The 16,623-nt window shown below is 57.9% G+C and overlaps 1 protein-coding gene across 1 annotated transcript; it reads right to left on the bottom strand.

Moving 5' to 3' along the window:
• Positions 1-3,089: 3,089 nt before the first annotated feature.
• LOC144678477 (embryonal Fyn-associated substrate-like) lies at positions 3,090-10,033 on the bottom strand (the record flags this gene model as incomplete). Its single annotated transcript, XM_078538245.1, has 3 exons — positions 3,090-5,119; positions 8,618-8,704; positions 9,953-10,033. Coding segments are annotated over 3 exons (633 nt in total), but the record flags the coding sequence as incomplete, so codon positions are not given.
• Positions 10,034-16,623: the final 6,590 nt, after the last annotated feature.

Here is a 16,623-nt window from a genome sequence, read left to right as displayed (position 1 = left end):
TCAGGATAGCGGCGCCGGCTAGAGGAGGTGCTAATGGCGGCGTCGAGGCCGGGAAAGCAGAGCGGGACGAGGGGGTAAGCACTCTGTGAAAGAGCAATGGGAACCAGCGACGGACAACCCCAGTTGGGGGTGGGGGGGGGGCGTTGGTGTAGGTGGGTGGGGGTTGGTAGTAGGAGAAAAGATCGAAAAAGACCGGGGGGGTGGGGGGGTGGATAAAACAATGCATAAAAACGAAGGTGAATAAAAATAAGCGGGTAAGAACGGATGGCGATAAACGGGGAAGAATTCGTGTTCCCCAAAAGACGCTGCTCCTTTAAAGGGTTGACGCCAAATTGCCGCCGTTCCCGGAGGAGACGGCATTTTTACCGGGAAAGGTGACTCAGCCGTTCGAAGGGAGCCGGGGGGCGGGGGGGGGGAGGGGGTCACGAGGCGGTTTTACGGGGGCTGGGAAAAGAAAAAAAAAACACTCCTCGGAAAAATTTACTAGGCGGTTTTCGGTTCCGCTTCGATGGTGGGGGGGGCGAAGGACCAGCCGCTTGAGAAAAGAGGACGGAGGCCTCCCCGTGGTCTCCCAAGCCAGCCCGCAAGTGGAAACTGCACCCCCCCCTCCTACCCACCTCCCACCCCCTACCCCCCCCCGCTAGAGTCGCTCGACACGCCGGAATAGAGCGCCCGCGAGTTTTCCTCCAACCCGCCCGAAAAGCCTTCGAGGGAAGCGGCGATGGCTCCGCAGCTCGGCGCCAGCCGCAACCCGGTCGTAGAACCCGGACGCCACGTCCAGGACTCCGGCCGCCCGTCCTTTTCCCATCAACCGCCGGGCAGAACGCCTCCGTGTTTGTTTTATTGTATCGTATTTTTTGAGGCCTGTTGCGCGTACGTGTAGATATGCGCGAGTTCGGGTATTCAGGAACTGTAATTACTACGCCTTCGTGCTTTATGGATAAGATTTGAATCTCCTTTCGACGAGACCGGTTTTATGAGGCGCTAACGGGTTCGTTGTGTCCCTTTTAGCGCCGGTCACAATCGCGGAGGGTAAAGGATCGGCCATTTTGGCCAGCGAATCAGACTTTATAAAACCGTGACCAGAGTGGGGCGGTGGGGGGAGGCGGGATCAACAGGTTCATTCCCCACGGCAACGCCGCTACCCATCAGAGCCCGCCGGCCAACCACAACGGCGCTCTCCTCACGTGTGGTATAAATCGTTGTTTTTTTTTTCCCCCCCCCTTTCCTCTCGCGAAGCGGCCTGATGAGTGCAAGACGGAAAAGTTCGACGCGTCTCTTTTCCTTCCTCCCGTACGTAAAGGCGAACCAGATGGGTTTTTTTTTTAAAACGACGATGGGCGAAGGTTTCGCGGTCGTCGTTTTAGACTTTTAACCCCGAGCTCGTGTTTTTTCAATCGAGTTTCGATCGTAGCCCCCACCCGTCAACCGTGACACAGTTGGAACTGGGGTCCCCGGGGCGTGACCCGTCCGGCAACAGTACCCTCGGCGCCGTCGCCTTCTCCTCCGCGCGCCCTGGACAACCAGAGGGCTATTCGCCCTCCCCCCCCCTACCCCACAACGAGGAGAGATATCGGGGAGAGCTGGATGAAGACAGCGAGGGAGACGAAGGATGGGAGGTTAGGGGTTTGGGGGGCAGGGAGGTTAGAACGGGAACAAGACTCCCGACGCGGGGGACTGTCGTACGAGGAGAGGTCGGAGGGGAAGGGTGGCTGGGGAGAAGGCCGGGCCTGTCCTGGCTAGAGTTTCGGAGAACCAAGAGGCGACCCCTCCCCATCGAAACCCTCACAGGCCATCGACAGGTTGGATGCGGGAAGGGTATTTCCCCCCCTCAGTTGGCCGGGGTCGGGGGAGGGTGGAGAGGGAGAGGGGGAGACACAGTCTCGGGATAAGGGTGGTGGTGGGGGTGTGGTCGGAAAGGAGGACTTTCTTCCCCTGGAAAATTGGGAATACATCGGCCGTTCCTTCACCGTCGCCCGGGTCAAATATCCTGGGACTCCCTCCCTAACAGCGCCGTGGGTGTACCTACACCACACAGGGGACAAAATCCTGGGACTCCCTCCCTAACAGCGCCGTGGGTGTACCTACACCACACAGGGGACAAAATCCTGGAACTCCCTCCCTAACAGCGCTGTGGGTGTACCTACACCACACAGGGGACAAAATCCTGGAACTCCCTCCCTAACAGCGCTGTGGGTGTACCTACACCACACAGGGGACAAAATCCTGGAACTCCCATCCTAACAGCGCCATGGGTGTACCTACACCACACAGGGGACAAAATCCTGGAACTCCCTCCCTAACAGTGCTGTGGGTGTACCTACACCCTAGGGGACTGCAGCGGTTCAAGAAGGCGGCTCACCCACCACCTTCTCAAGGGGGGCAATTAGGGATGGGTGATAAACGCTGGGCCCGGCCAAGGGACCCCCACATCCCCGTGAATGAATAAAACTCCGGGCGGTGAGTCTGGGAGCCTTGGGAGTTTGGTCTCAGTGAGGAGGTTCGAGACGGAGGTGGGCAGATTCCTGGAGACGGATGACATCGAGGGACATGGGGGAAGTGGGAATCGAGGCGGGCGATCGGTGTGAAGGGCGGAGTAGGCTCGAGGGGCTGAATGGCCCCCGATCCTCCTCCCAAGCCCCTGGCTTACGTTCAACGGGGAGCACCTGGTGATTGAACCACCCGCTTGAACGTCACGATCTGGGAGTCTGTCCCTCGAGCCTATCCCACCCATCGCCAAGGTCGTGGCTGACCCCAATCGAAATCGCACCAGCCGCCGCTCTCTCTCTCTCTCTCTCTCTGCTCCGGGGGTGGGGCTGGGTGGCGGGGAGGGAACAATCCCAGCCTTTTCCGATCCGTGAGGTCCGGACAGAAGTCCCCCCCCATCGTCTTCGGGACCCTTTTTGGATGGCGCTGGTCCCCTTCGTCCCAGCAAACCCGGGCCTCTCCACCTCCCCCTGCCCAGAGGAATCAGCGGGGGAGGAGGGGTGCGGGTGGTGGGGGGTATTCCGGGATTTTATCCCTGGCTGTTCGCGGAACCTGAGCTGGGGAAGGGAGGCGGAAGGAAAGACAAGAGGTTCGGTTCGGTGTACAAGAGTCTCTTTATTTCTAACTGGCACTTTCTCTCTCTCTCTCTCTCTCTCCTCAGTCATTGGTTGGTTGGTTGGTATGTTCATTGGTTGGTTGGTTGGTTGGTTGGTTGGTTGGTTGGTTCATTGGTTGGTTGGTTGGTTGGTTGGTTGGTTGGTTCATTGGTTGGTTGGTTGGTTGGTTGGTTCATTGGTTGGTTGGTTGGTTGGTTCATTGGTTGGTTGGTTGGTTGGTTCATTGGTTGGTTGGTTGGTTCGTTGGTTGGTTGGTTCATTCATTCATTGGTTGGTTGGTTCATTGGTTCGTCGGTTGGTTGGTTGGTTGGTTCATTGGTTGGTTCATTGGTTCGCCGGTTGGTTGGTTGGTTGGTTCGTTGGTTGGTTGGTTGGTTCGTTGGTTGGTTCATTCATTCATTGGTTGGTTCATTGGTTGGTTCATTGGTTGGTTGGTTGGTTCGTTTGTCCGTCCGTTCATCTGTCCACCTGCTCGCTCGCGCTTGGCCGCGTGTCCGCCCTGATTGGAGGTGGGGTGGTGGGGTGGGTCGTGACTCTGAGCCTCCTCGCCTGGCCTTGCCCGTCACACCGGGAGTGTTGACCCGTCCGCCCACCTCAAACCCCACCCTCCCCCGCCCCCTCGCCAGACCCTCCCTCATCGCCTCCCAGGGGGAGCGGGTTTGAACCCTTCCGGCGAACCCCCGGCGATCGGGGTCAGGGCTGCGTCGGCGATCGGGCAGGGATGGGCGGGGCCTTTATTCCTTTCTCCCCCCACCCCCTCCTCTCCTTTTGGGTGAGGGACCCACCGTCAGATTTGGTCCCTGGGGTGGTGGGGGCAGGGCTGGGGGAATCCACGGACCGGGGATCGGGGACGAACGATCTGGGATCGGTGGGTGGCGGGGGGGTGGGGGGGTGGTGGGGGATTAAAGGAGAATATCGAGGGGGGTGGTGGGGGGGCTGCCGCTGGACGAGGGTCATCCCTGTGGGGATTTGGGAACTTGGCGGAGGGGGAGGGGAGCCCGGGCGAGGGAGGCAGTGGGAAGAGGGTCCGAGTCGGGGGTTGGGAAGGCTGAATCGGGTAAGGGTGGGGGTGGAGCGTGGGTTGGGTTGTGTTGTGTTGGGTTGAGTTGGGTTAGGTTGGGTTGGGTTGAGTTGGTTTGGGTTGGGTTGGGGTGGGTTGAGTTGGGTTGGTTTGGGTTGGGTTGGGTTGAGTTGAGTTGGGCTGGGTTGGGTTGAGTTGGGTTGGGTTGAGTTGGGTTGAGTTGAGTTGGGTTGGGTTGGGTTGGGTTGGTTTTGGGTTGAGTTGGGTTGAGTTGGATTGGGTTGGGTTGGTTTTGGGTTGGGTTGGGTTGGGTTGAGTTGGGTTGAGTTGAGTTGGGTTGGGTTGGTTTTGGGTTGGGTTGAGTTGGGTTGAGTTGGGTTGGGTTGGGTTGGGTTGGATTGGGTTGGGTTGGGTTCCAGGTCCGAGGGAACATGTCCGTTGAGGGGGGAAGGGGGACGTTGGGGGTGGGCGAGGGGGAAGGTCAAGGGTTTTCGCCTCCGGTCCCGCATTGACCCTCCCCCGGGGGGGGTCAAGGGGTCGCTGAAGGGGTCAAGTCGGCGAGGAGCTGCGTGAAGCGCAGGGCATGATGGGACAGCTCGGCCACCTGGTCCACCATGTCCTGGACGGCGTCCAGCTCCGGGTAGCGCAGGGCCGCGGCCTTGGTGGCGTGGACTGTCCTCTTGAGGGCCTGGCACAGCAGGGCCCCCGAGCGGCCCACCCGGGACCTCACCTCGGCCACCCGGGCCTGGCGAGACAGGGCGTCCCCGATGAAGACCAGTTTGTGGGCGCTGACGATGACGTGGCGGCCGTGGCCCACAAAGACGCGGGGGGGCTGGGCCCCTCCCCCTCCCCCCCGCAGGCAGGCGAAGAGGCCGTCGATGGCCCCCAGCAGTGTGCTCAGGTGGGCGCTGCACTGCTGGGAATAGAAGGCCACCAGGCGCCGGTCGGTGGCGGCGAGCGGGTCCCTCGCAGGGTCCTGGTCAGCTCCGGACTGCTGGGGGGAGAGGTTGTGGTGGGGGTGGGGTTGCGGTCAGGGAGGAGAGAGGAAAGAGAGAGGGTTAGTTCAGGATTTGTGAGACAGAGAGAGAGAGAGAGACAGAGAGAGAGACAGAGAGAGAGACAGAGAGAGAGACAGAGAGAGAGAGAGAGAGGGACAGAGAGAGAGAGAGAGGGACAGAGAGAGAGAGAGAGACAGAGAGACAGAGACAAAGAGAGACAGAGAGAGAGACAGAGAGAGAGAGAGAGAGGGACAGAGAGAGAGAGACAGAGAGAGACAGAGAGAGAGAGAGAGAGACAGAGAGAGAGAGAGAGGGACAGAGAGAGAGAGAGAGGGACAGAGAGAGAGAGAGAGACAGAGAGACAGAGACAAAGAGAGACAGAGAGAGAGACAGAGAGAGAGAGAGAGAGGGACAGAGAGAGAGAGACAGAGAGAGACAGAGAGAGAGAGAGAGAGAGAGACAGAGAGAGAGAGAGAGGGACAGAGAGAGAGAGAGAGGGACAGAGAGAGGAAGAGAGAGAGAGACAGAGCGAGAGAAAGAGAGACAGAGAGAAAGAGACAGAGAGGGAGGGACAGAAAAACAGAGAGACTGAGAGAGAGAGACACAGAGAGAGAGAGAGTGACAGAGAGAGAGAGGGAGAGAGAGACACAGAGAGTGAGACAGGGAGAGAGTGAGACAGAGACACAGAGAGAGACAGAGAGAGAGTGACAGGCAGAGAGAGGGAGACAGTGAGGCAGAGAGAGGAAGACAGACAGAGAGAGAGAGAGAGAGTGAGACAGAGAGAGACAGAGACATTGACACACAGAGAGAGAGTGAGACTTAACCCTTAACATTACCCTCATCTACACACCTGGTCACCTCCTCAAAAAATTCAATCAAATTTGTTAGGCATGACCTCCCTCTGACAAAGCCATGCTGACTATCCCTGATCAAACCTTGCCTCTCCAAGTGGAGACAGGTTCTTTCCTTCAGAACTCTCTCCAATAGTTTCCCTACCACTGACGTGAGACTCACTGGCCTGTAGTTCCCTGGCTTATCTCTACAACCCTTCTTAAATAGCAGAACCACATTAGCTGTTCTCCGGTCCTCTGGCACCTCCCCCGTGGCCAGAGAGGAATTAAAAATTCGGGTCAGAGCCCCTGCGATCTCCTCCCTTGCCTCCCTCAGCAGTCTGGGACACAAATCAACCGGACCTGGAGATTTGTCCACTTTTAAGCCTGCCAACATCTCCAATACCTTGTCACTCCCTATCTCAAATTGCTTAAGAACCTCGCAGTCTCTCTCCCCGAGTTCGAAACCTTCATCCTCATTCTCTTGGGTGAAAACGGATGTGAAGCATTCATTCAACACTCTAGCGATGTCCTCTGGCTCCACCCATAGATTGTCCCCTTGGTCCCTTATGGGCCCTACTCTTTCCCTGGTTATCCTCTTCCCATTGATTTCCTTATAGAATATCTTGGGATTTTCCCTACTTTTACTAGCCAGAGCTTTCTCATATCCCCTCTCTGCTCTCCTAATTGCTTTCTTAAGCTCCACTCTGTACTCGGCTAATGCCTCCAGAGATTTGCATCCCTTGTAACCTGCTAAAAGCCTCTCTTTTCCTTCTCATCGTAACCTGAATATCTCTGGTCATCCATGGTTCTCTGGGCTTGTAGGTAGGTGGGTCAGGTGTCGGGTGCAGACTCGATGGGCTGAAGGGCCTCTTCTGCACTGTGTGATTCAGTGATTCTGGGTACAACACTCTAGCTAAGGCTGAACCAGTGTTGGATCAATATTCTCTTTGTAATTTTACGTTTCTATCTCACCTTGACGTTCAATGGCATTACCATCGCTGAATCCTCCCCCACTATCAACATCCTGGGGGTTACCATTGACCAGAAACTGAACTGGGGACCAGCCATATAAATACTGTGGCTACAAGAGCAGGTCAGAGGCTGGGAATCCTGTGGTGAGTAACTCACCTCCTGACTTCCCCCAAAGCCCGTCCACTATCTACAAAGCACAAGTCAGGAGTGTGATGGGATACTCCCCACTTTGCCTGGATGAGCGCAGCTCCCACAACACTCGAGAAGCTCGACACCGTCCAGGACAAAGCAGCCCCCGCTTGATCGGCACCCCATGCACAAACATTCACTCCCTCCACCCACCGACGCACAGTAGCAGCAGCGTGTGTACCATCTACAAGATGCACTGCAGCAACCCGCCAAGGCTCCTTCGACAGCACCTTCCAAACCCACGACCGCTACCATCTAGAAGGACAAGGGCAGCAGACACATGGGGAACACCCACCACCTGGAAGGTCCCCCCTCCGAGCCACTCACCATCCCGACTTGGAAATATATCGGCCGTTCCTTCACTGTCGCTGGGTCAAAATCCTGGAACTCCCTCCCTAACAGCGCCGTGGGTGTACCTACACCACAGGGGACAAAATCCTGGAACTCCCTCCCTAACAGCACCGTGGGTGTACCTACACCACACAGGGGACAAAATCCTGGAACTCCCTCCCTAACAGCGCCGTGGGTGTACCTACACCACACAGGGGACAAAATCCTGGAACTCCCTCCCTAACAGCGCTGTGGGTGTACCTACACCCTAGGGGACTGCAGCAGTCCAAGAAGGCAGCTCACCCACCACCTTCTCAAGGGGGCAATTAGGGGAACGGGTGACAGACGCTGGGCCCGGCCAAGCGAGGCCCACATCCCCGTGACTGTGTAAGAGAAACAAGGCCGCCAATCCGTGTGGCGTGTAAGCGATTTCAGGCCAGCTGAGGCTGTACAGAGCTAGGCCTCAGGCTCCGCCCCCACCCCAGGCCGGCTGCGGCTGCACAGAGCTAGGCCTCAGGCTCCCCACCGCCCCCCCAGGCCGGCTGAGGCTGCACAGAGCTAGGCCTCAGGCTCCCCCCCCAGGCCGGCTGAAGGCTGCACAGAGCTAGGCCTCAGGCTCCCCACCGCCCCCCCCAGGCCGGCTGGAGGCTGCACAGAGCTAGGCCTCAGGCTCCCCCCCCAGGCCGGCTGAAGGCTGCACAGAGCTAGGCCTCAGGCTCCCCACCGCCCCCCCCAGGCCGGCTGAAGGCTGCACAGAGCTAGGCCTCAGGCTCCCCCCCCAGGCCGGCTGAAGGCTGCACAGAGCTAGGCCTCAGGCTCCCCACCGCCCCCCCCAGGCCGGCTGGAGGCTGCACAGAGCTAGGCCTTAGTCTCCCCCGCCAGGCCGGCTGAAGGCTGCACAGAGCTAGGCCTCAGGCTCCCCACCGCCCCCCCCAGGCCGGCTGGAGGCTGCACAGAGCTAGGCCTCAGGCTCCCCACCGCCCCCCCCAGGCCGGCTGGAGGCTGCACAGAGCTAGGCCTCAGGCTCCCCTCCCCCCCAGGCCGGCTGGAGGCTGCACAGAGCTAGGCCTCAGGCTCCCCCCCCCAGCAGGCCGGCTGGAGGCTGCACAGAGCTAGGCCTCAGGCTCCCCCCACCGCCCCCCCCACCCCAGCCACCTTTCCCGAACTCACCTGCTTCCTCTCGAGCTGACCCACCGACTCAGTCGTCTCCCCAGCACTCGACCTCTCCCCCCGGCAGCCGTCGACGTCCTGCTTCCCCTGTGGAGGGAGGGAGGGAGGCAAAGACGTGAGAGGAGGGGGTGGGTGGGTGGAAAAGCCCGCGCGGTGGGCCGAGACACCCCGTCCGACGCCACCTTGGCGTGGGAATCAAACAACAATTTACACTCCGTGCGAAGAGAGCGCCGATTGAGGCTGGCCGAGCGGGCTCCGATTGCCGGGGAAGGATGCACCCGCGATGGTGCCTGATGGTTAACTGCCAAGTTTGGTGCGAAATTTGAAGTGGGCAGCTCAATCCCCCACCTGCTTGGTCGGGGCGTCGCCCGGGGGAAGGAGCCAGCGAACGGCTGTCACTTAGTTTGTTTGCCTGGCCGAAATTTGTGGCGAGTCCGCGATCGGACAGCATCCTGCGAAATAATCCTCAGTATTACGCTGACAACCCATTGCAGGGCCCGCATTGGCGTGTGCCGGGAGCTACATATATTGATGCACGGGGCCCCCGCTCTCTGAAGGCAGGGAGTACACGTACGAGCATTGCGCCCGTCTCAGCCACAAACGTGACAGCCGTTCGCTGGTACGTTCCTCAGGCTCAATGCCGTCGACTGATGGGGGTCAAGCGGCCTGGTTTAAATTTCCAACGACGCCTTGGCGGTTGACTGTCAGTTGTACCTACCTCCAGGGCGACGCCTCCTCCACCGTTCGGAGTCCGCTCGCCGAGCAGCCGGCACTCTCTTCACCCGCGGTGTAAATTGTTGTTTCCCCCATCCACCCACCCACCACCACCACATCGGCGAAGGTTCACAGTTCAAGGTTCACGGGCCCTCCGAGCGAAGACACTTCTCCTCGTCTCCGTTCAAAACGCCCGGCCCCCCTCGTCCTGAGTCTGTGTCCCACCCACCCCCTCGACCAGTGGGTGGGGGGTATAAAGATAGACTTCTCTACTCTTGTTCTCCGACCCCCCCAGGAGTTCAAGGCTAAGGCGCCGCTTGTCTTCCTGGGTCGCTCGCTGGACCCCCGGCCTACTTCCTGCGTTCACTGACAGAGCACCCCACCCCCCACCCCAACCCGCTCCGCACAATCCCGCTCCCGGACCATGCATTCCCCACCTCTTGCGCTCTCTCCCGCCTCTCCCGATTACACCCCGCGACGTCTCGGCCCTCTGTCTCTCTCTCTCTCTCTCGCCCGCGCCCTTTGACCTCGCCCCGCGCACCCCCGCCAACGCGGACCCTCTGCCTTCCCTCCCCCGCCCCCCGGAACCTGCCCCGAGACACCCCCCACCCACCTACCCACCTGCAAGCGGACGTAGTCGCACTCCTGGCCCGAAGGCCCGACCCCCTCATAGACGTTGGCGCCGTCGGCAGGCTGGGCCTCGGGGGCGTAGGCCGGGGTGGGCGGGAGGGGCCTGGTCTGGATGGCGGCCTTGCCGGCGGCGGGGGACTGGGGCAGGGGGGGCAAAGGCCGGCGGGAGGTGCAGGGGGCCTCCCCGGCGGAAGTGGAGGGGGAGGGGGAGGGTGAGGGGAAGAGGAGGGGGCCCTGGGCCTGCCCGGGGCGAGGGGGCTGGAGGAGGTGGGGGGGGAGGAGGAGGCAGGACGAGGCCTCCGCCTGGGCGGCCACCCGCTCGGCGACGGCGGCCAGGCAGCGGAGGTCCTCGTCGAGGCCCCCGGACCCCCGGTGCCCGAGCCTGGGGCCCAGCTGGACCAGCAGGCCTCGGGCCTCCTCCAGGGCCCTCAGGCGAGGCCCCAGGCCGGAGGAGGAGGAGGAGGAGGAGGGGTCCCGGGCCTCGCAGGCCCGGCACAGGCCCAGGAACTCGGAGAGGGCCCCCCCCAGGGCACCGGCGGCCCGGCAGATGTCGCCCAGGCCGGCCCCCGAGAGCGGGCGGGGCCCCAGGCCCCGGCTGACCGCCTGGGCCAGGCCCGAGCTGCCCGCCAGCACCGAGAGCCGCAGGCCGGACAGCCTCTGGCCGAGGGGGAGGCCGGGCGCCCCCCTCGGGCTGTCATACACCTCGGTGGCTGCTGCCTCCTGGGGAGGGAGGGCCTTCCTCAGGCCCGAGGGGACGTCGTAGGCCTCATCCTGGCTGGAGTCCTTGGCGAAGCAACGCGGCACATTGTAAATCTGGCGGGAGGAAAGAGAGGGAGATACCAGTTAGTGCTCCCTCCACACCGTCCCCATCAAACACTCCCAGGACAGGTACAGCACGGGGTTAGATACAGAGTAAAGCTCCCTCTACACTGTTCCCATCAAACACTCCCAGGACAGGTACAGCACGGGGTGAGATACAGAGTAAAGCTCCCTCTACACCGTCCCCGTCAAACACTCCCCAGGACAGGTACAGCACGGGGTGAGATACAGAGTAAAGCTCCCTCTACACCGTCCCCGTCAAACACTCCCCAGGACAGGTACAGCACGGGGTTAGATACAGAGTAAAGCTCCCTCTACACCGTCCCCGTCAAACACTCCCCAGGACAGGTACAGCACAGGGTTAGATACAGAGTAAAGCTCCCTCTACACCGTCCCCGTCAAACACTCCCCAGGACAGGTACATCACGGGGTTAGATACAGAGTAAAGCTCCCTCTACACTGTCCCCATCAAACACTCCCAGGACAGGTACAGCACAGGGTTAGATACAGAGTAAAGCTCCCTCTACGCCGTCCCCATCAAACACTCCCCAGGACAGGTACAGCACGGGGTTAGATACAGAGTAAAGCTCCCTCTACACCGTCCCCATCAAACACTCCCATGACAGGTACAGCACGGGGTTTGATACAGAGTAAAGCTCCCTCTACACCGTCCCCATCAAACACTCCCAGGACAGGTACAGCACGGGGTTAGATTCAGAGTAAAGCTCCCTCTACACCGTCCCTATCAAACACTCCCCAGGACAGGTACAGCACGGGGTTAGATACAGAGTAAATCTCCCTCTACACTGTCCCCGTCAAACACTCCCCAGGACAGGTACAGCACGGGGTTAGATACAGAGTAAAGCTCCCTCTACACCGTCCCCCATCAAACTCTCCCAGGACAGGTACAGCACGGGGTTAGATACAGAGTAAAGCTCCCTCTACACCGTCCCCATCAAACACACCCAGGACAGGTACAGCACGGGGTTAGATACAGAGTAAAGCTCCCTCTACACCGTCCCCATCAAACACACCCAGGACAGGTACAGCACGGGGTTAGATACAGAGTAAATCTCCCTCTACACTGTCCCCCTTAAACATTCCCAGGGCAGGTACAGCACGGGGTTAGATACAGAGTAAAGCTCCTACTACACTGTCCCCATCAAACACTCCCAGGACAGGTACAGCACGGGGTTAGATACAGAGTAAAGCTCCCTCTACACTGTCCCCATCAAACACTCCCAGGACAGGGACAGCACGGGATTAGATACAGAGTAAAGCTCCCTCTACACCGTCCCTATCAAACACTCCCAGGACAGGTACAGCACGGGGTTAGATACAGAGTAAAGCTCCCTCTACACTGTCCCCATCAAACACTCCCAGGACAGGTACAGTACGGGGTTAGATACAGAGTAAAGCTCACTCTACACTGTCCGCATCAAACACTCCCAGGACAGGTACAGCACGGGGTTAGATACAGAGTAAAGCTCCCTCTACACTGTCCCCATCAAACACTCCCAGGACAGGTACAGCACGGGGTTAGATACAGAGTAAAGCTCCCTCTACCCCGTCCCCATCAAACACTCCCAGGGCAGGTACAGCACGGGGTTAGATACAGAGTAAAGCTCCCTCTACACCGTCCCCCATCAAACTCTCCCAGGACAGGTACAGACCCCTCTGATTGGACAGCCAAGGGTTACCCAACCCTGTGGAATAGGAGGGGCAGTGGGCCACTCGGCCCCTCTCGAGCCTGCTTTCCCCCATTCAGTCAGATCACGGGCTGATCTGATTGGGGCCTTAACTCCAATTTTCCTGCCTGTCCCCCTCATCGCCCTCGACTCCCTCGTCAGTCAGAAACCTGTCTAACTCAGCCTCGAGTATATTCAGTGACCTGGCCTCCACCCGCTCTCTCTCTCTCTGTGGGAGGTGGGGGAGAGAGAGAGTTCCACAGACTGACCACCCTCCGAGAGAGGAAATCCCTCCTCGTCTCCGTCTCCGATGGGAGACCCCTTAATCTGAAACTGTGTACCCCTCCCTCCCACTCGTTCTAGATTCTCCCCCCACGATGCGGGGGGGGGGGAATCATCCTCTCAGCCTCCACCCTCTCGATCCCCTACCCCTCAGGGTCTTATCTGTTTCAATAAGATCCCCTCTCATTCTTCTAAACTCCCAAGGGGCACAGGTCCGGCCTGCTCGAACCCTCCTCATGAGACAAACCCACCCCCCTCCCCTCCTGGGAATCGGCCCAGTGAAGTTTCACCGAACTATTGCTCAGATAGGTCACCAGCTCAAGGAACCGGAAGATTTAAAAAAACTGTACGCGGCCCTCCGGTCCGTGGGCTGTTCGGAACCAGCAACGATCGGACGTCGACGGGGGGAGGAGGTGGGGGTGGGGGGTCAGGCTGAAAGGGAAGGGAGGGGCTCAGAGCCGGACCTACCTCCTGAGACCCTCCCTCGGAGGAGGGGGCCGACAGGGTCGGAACGTTGTATATGTCCGGATCAGGAACCGCATACTCGTCCTCTGTCGCATTCAGCGTCGAGTCCAGCCTGCCGTCGGACCCCTGGTCAGGAGCATCAGGGGGCTGAGGGAGGATCAAACAAACACAGGGACACAAGAGTGAAACAGGTTGGGAGAGATACAGGCAAACGCTCGCTCGGCTCTGTCCAAACACGCGGGGTTAGATACAGAGTAAAGCTCCCTCTACACTGTCCCCATCAAACACTCCCAGGACAGGTACAGCACGGGGTGAGATACAGAGTAAAGCTCCCTCTACACTGTCCCCATCAAACACTCCCAGGACAGGTACAGCACGGGGTTAGATACAGAGTAAAGCTCCCTCTACACCGTCCCCATCAAACACTCCCAGGACAGGTACAGCACGGGGTTAGATACAGAGTAAAGCTCCCTCTACACCGTCCCCATCAAACACTCCCAGGACAGGTACAGCACGGGGTTAGATACAGAGTAAAGCTCCCTCTACACTGTCCCCATCAAACACTCCCAGGACAGGTTAAGACCTGCACCATCAGCAGAACACAACAGGTTCCAGTTTACAGAGCTGTAAACAATCATCTGCCCTGTTTATTCACAGGAATTTTAGACAAACACAACTCTGGTCAGCATTCTGTTAAAAATCAGGATACCCAGTAATCCTAACACATTGAACACTGGGAGCACCGTGTACAGTTCCGGTCTCCGTATCGCACCGGGACCACCGTGTACAGTTCCGGTCTCCGTATCGCACCGGGAGCACCGTGTACAGTCCCGGTCTCCGTATCGCACCGGGAGCACCGTGTACAGTTCTGGTCTCCGTATCACACTGGGAGCACCGTGTACAGTCCCGGTCTCCGTATCGCACCGGGAGCACCGTGTACAGTTCCGGTCTCCGTATCACACTGGCAGCACCGTGTACAGTTCCGGTCTCCGTATCACACTGGGAGCACCGTGTACAGTTCCTGGTCTCTGTATCGCACCGGGAGCACCGTGTACAGTTCCGGTCTCCGTATCGCACCGGGAGCACCGTGTACAGTTCCTGGTCTCCGTATCGCACCGGGAGCACCGTGTACAGTTCCGGTCTCCGTATCTCACCGGGAGCACCGTGTACAGTTCCAGTCCCAGAGGGGGATGGGGGGAGGTGAAGAGGGTGATGAGGGATTGAAGAGGGGGATGGGGGGAGGTGAAGAGTCTGGGGGAGCAGGTTCCTGTGCTGTGTACAGACTGACATGGAGTAGATAGACCGAATGGCCTGTCTACGTGCTGTTACAGTCCTGAGCTTGAACTGGGAATAGTTGAAGCCCGTGGAGAATATAAAGAAAGTAGGAAGGAACTTCAGCAAGGAGTCAGGAGGGCTAAAAGGGGGTCATGAAAAGTCACTGGCAACCAGGATTAAGGAAAATCCCAAGGCCTTTTATACATATGTCAAAAGCAAGAGGGTAGCCAGGGAAAGGGTAGGTCCACTCAGGGACAGAGGTGGGAATCTGTGTGTGGAGCCAGAAGAAATGGGGAGAGATACTAAATGAATACTTCTCATCGGTATTCACCAAAGAGAAGGACTTAGCAGTCGATTTGTCTAGGGAAGAGTGTGTAGATAGCCTGGATCATGTTGAGATCAAAAAAGAGGAGGTGTTAGGCGTCTTGAAGAATATTAAGGTGGATAAGTCCCCCAGGGCCAGATGGGATCTACCCCAGAGTACTGAGGGAGGCAAGGGAGGAGATTGCTGGGGCCTCGACAGAAATCTTTGTATCCTCACTGGCTACGGGTGAGGTCCCAGAGGACTGGAGAATGGCCAATGTTGTTCCATTGTTTAAGAAGGGTAGCAGGGATAATCCAGGAAATTACAGGCCGGTGAGACTTACGTCAGTGGTAGGGAAATTATTGGAGAAGATTCTCTGTGACAGGATTTACTACCATTTGGAAGCCAATGGGCGTATTAGTGAGAGGCAGCATGGTTTTGTGAAGGGGAGGTCGTGTCTCACTAACTTGATCGAGTTTTTCGAGGAAGTGACAAAGATGATCGACGATGGAAGTTATCAGTGGATGTTATATACATGGGTTTCAGTAAGGCCTTTGACAAGGTCCCTCATGGCAGACTGATACAGAAGGTAAAGTCGCACGGGATCAGAGGTGAGCTGGCAAGATAGATACAGAATTGGCTTGGTCACAGAAGACAGAGGGTAGCGGTGGAAGGGTGCTTTTCTGAATGGAGAGCTGTGACTAGTGGAGTTCCGCAGGGATCAGTGCTGGGACCTTTGCTGTTTGTGGTTTACATAAATGATTGGGAGGAAAATGTAACTGGGCAAGTTTGCAGACGACACTAAGGTTGGAGGAGTTGCAGATAGTGAAGAGGATTGTCAAAGGATACAACGGGATATAGATCGGTTGGAGACTTGGGCGGAGAAATGGCAGACGGAGTTTAATCCGGACAAATGCGAGGTAATGCATTTTGGAAGGTCTAATGCAGGCAGGAATTATACAGTAAATGGCAGAACCCTTAAGTGCATCGACGGGCAGAGGGATCTGGGTGTACAGGTCCACGGGTCACTGAAAGTGGCAACGCAGGTGGATAAGGTAGTCAGGAAAGCATATGGCATGCTTGCCTTCATCGGCAGGGGTATTGAGTGTAAAAGCTGGGAAGCCATGCTGCAGCTGTGTAGAACCTTGGTTAGGCCACACTTAGGAATATTGCGTGCAATCCTGGTCGCCACATTCCCAGAAGGATATGGAGGCGTTGGAGAGGCTGCAGAGGAGGTTTACCAGGATGCTGCCTGGTCTGGAGGTTATTAGCTATGAGGAGAGGTTGGAGAAACTCAGATTGTTCTCACTAGAGCGACGGAGATTGAGGGGCGACTTGATAGAAGTTTACAAAATGATGAGTGGCATGGACAGAGTTAGATAGTCAGAAGCTTTTTTCCCCAGGGTGGAAGAGTCAATTACTAGGGGGACATAGATTTAAGTTGAGAGGAGAAAACTATAGAGGAGATGTGTGGGGCAAGTTTTTTACACAGAGGGTAGTGAGTGTCTGGAATTCGCTGCCAGAGGAGGTGGTGGAAGCAGGTACGATAGTGGTTGTTTAAGAGGCAGCTTGACAAATACATGAATAGGATGGGAATAGAGGGATACGGACCCTGGAAGTGCAAAATGTTTTAGTTTGACGGGCAATATGATGGGCGCAGGCTTGGAGGGCCGAAGGGCCTGTTCCTGTGCTTTTTCTTTGTTCTTTGTTCGCTTAAATTCAAGCCAGGCTGGTTGACCCCGAGGAATGAACCAGGGAATGGCTGTCACCTATTTCATTTATTTTTTTATTTGGTGGTTGGGGGGGGGAGTTGAAACCGACGCAATGTG

The sequence above is a fragment of the Cetorhinus maximus genome, unplaced genomic scaffold (genome assembly GCF_964194155.1).
Source record: "Cetorhinus maximus unplaced genomic scaffold, sCetMax3.hap1.1 HAP1_SCAFFOLD_4364, whole genome shotgun sequence".
Lineage (NCBI taxonomy): Eukaryota > Metazoa > Chordata > Chondrichthyes > Lamniformes > Cetorhinidae > Cetorhinus > Cetorhinus maximus.
Note: the sequence above shows the minus strand (reverse complement) of the source record. Positions and strands in the feature narration are given on the sequence as shown.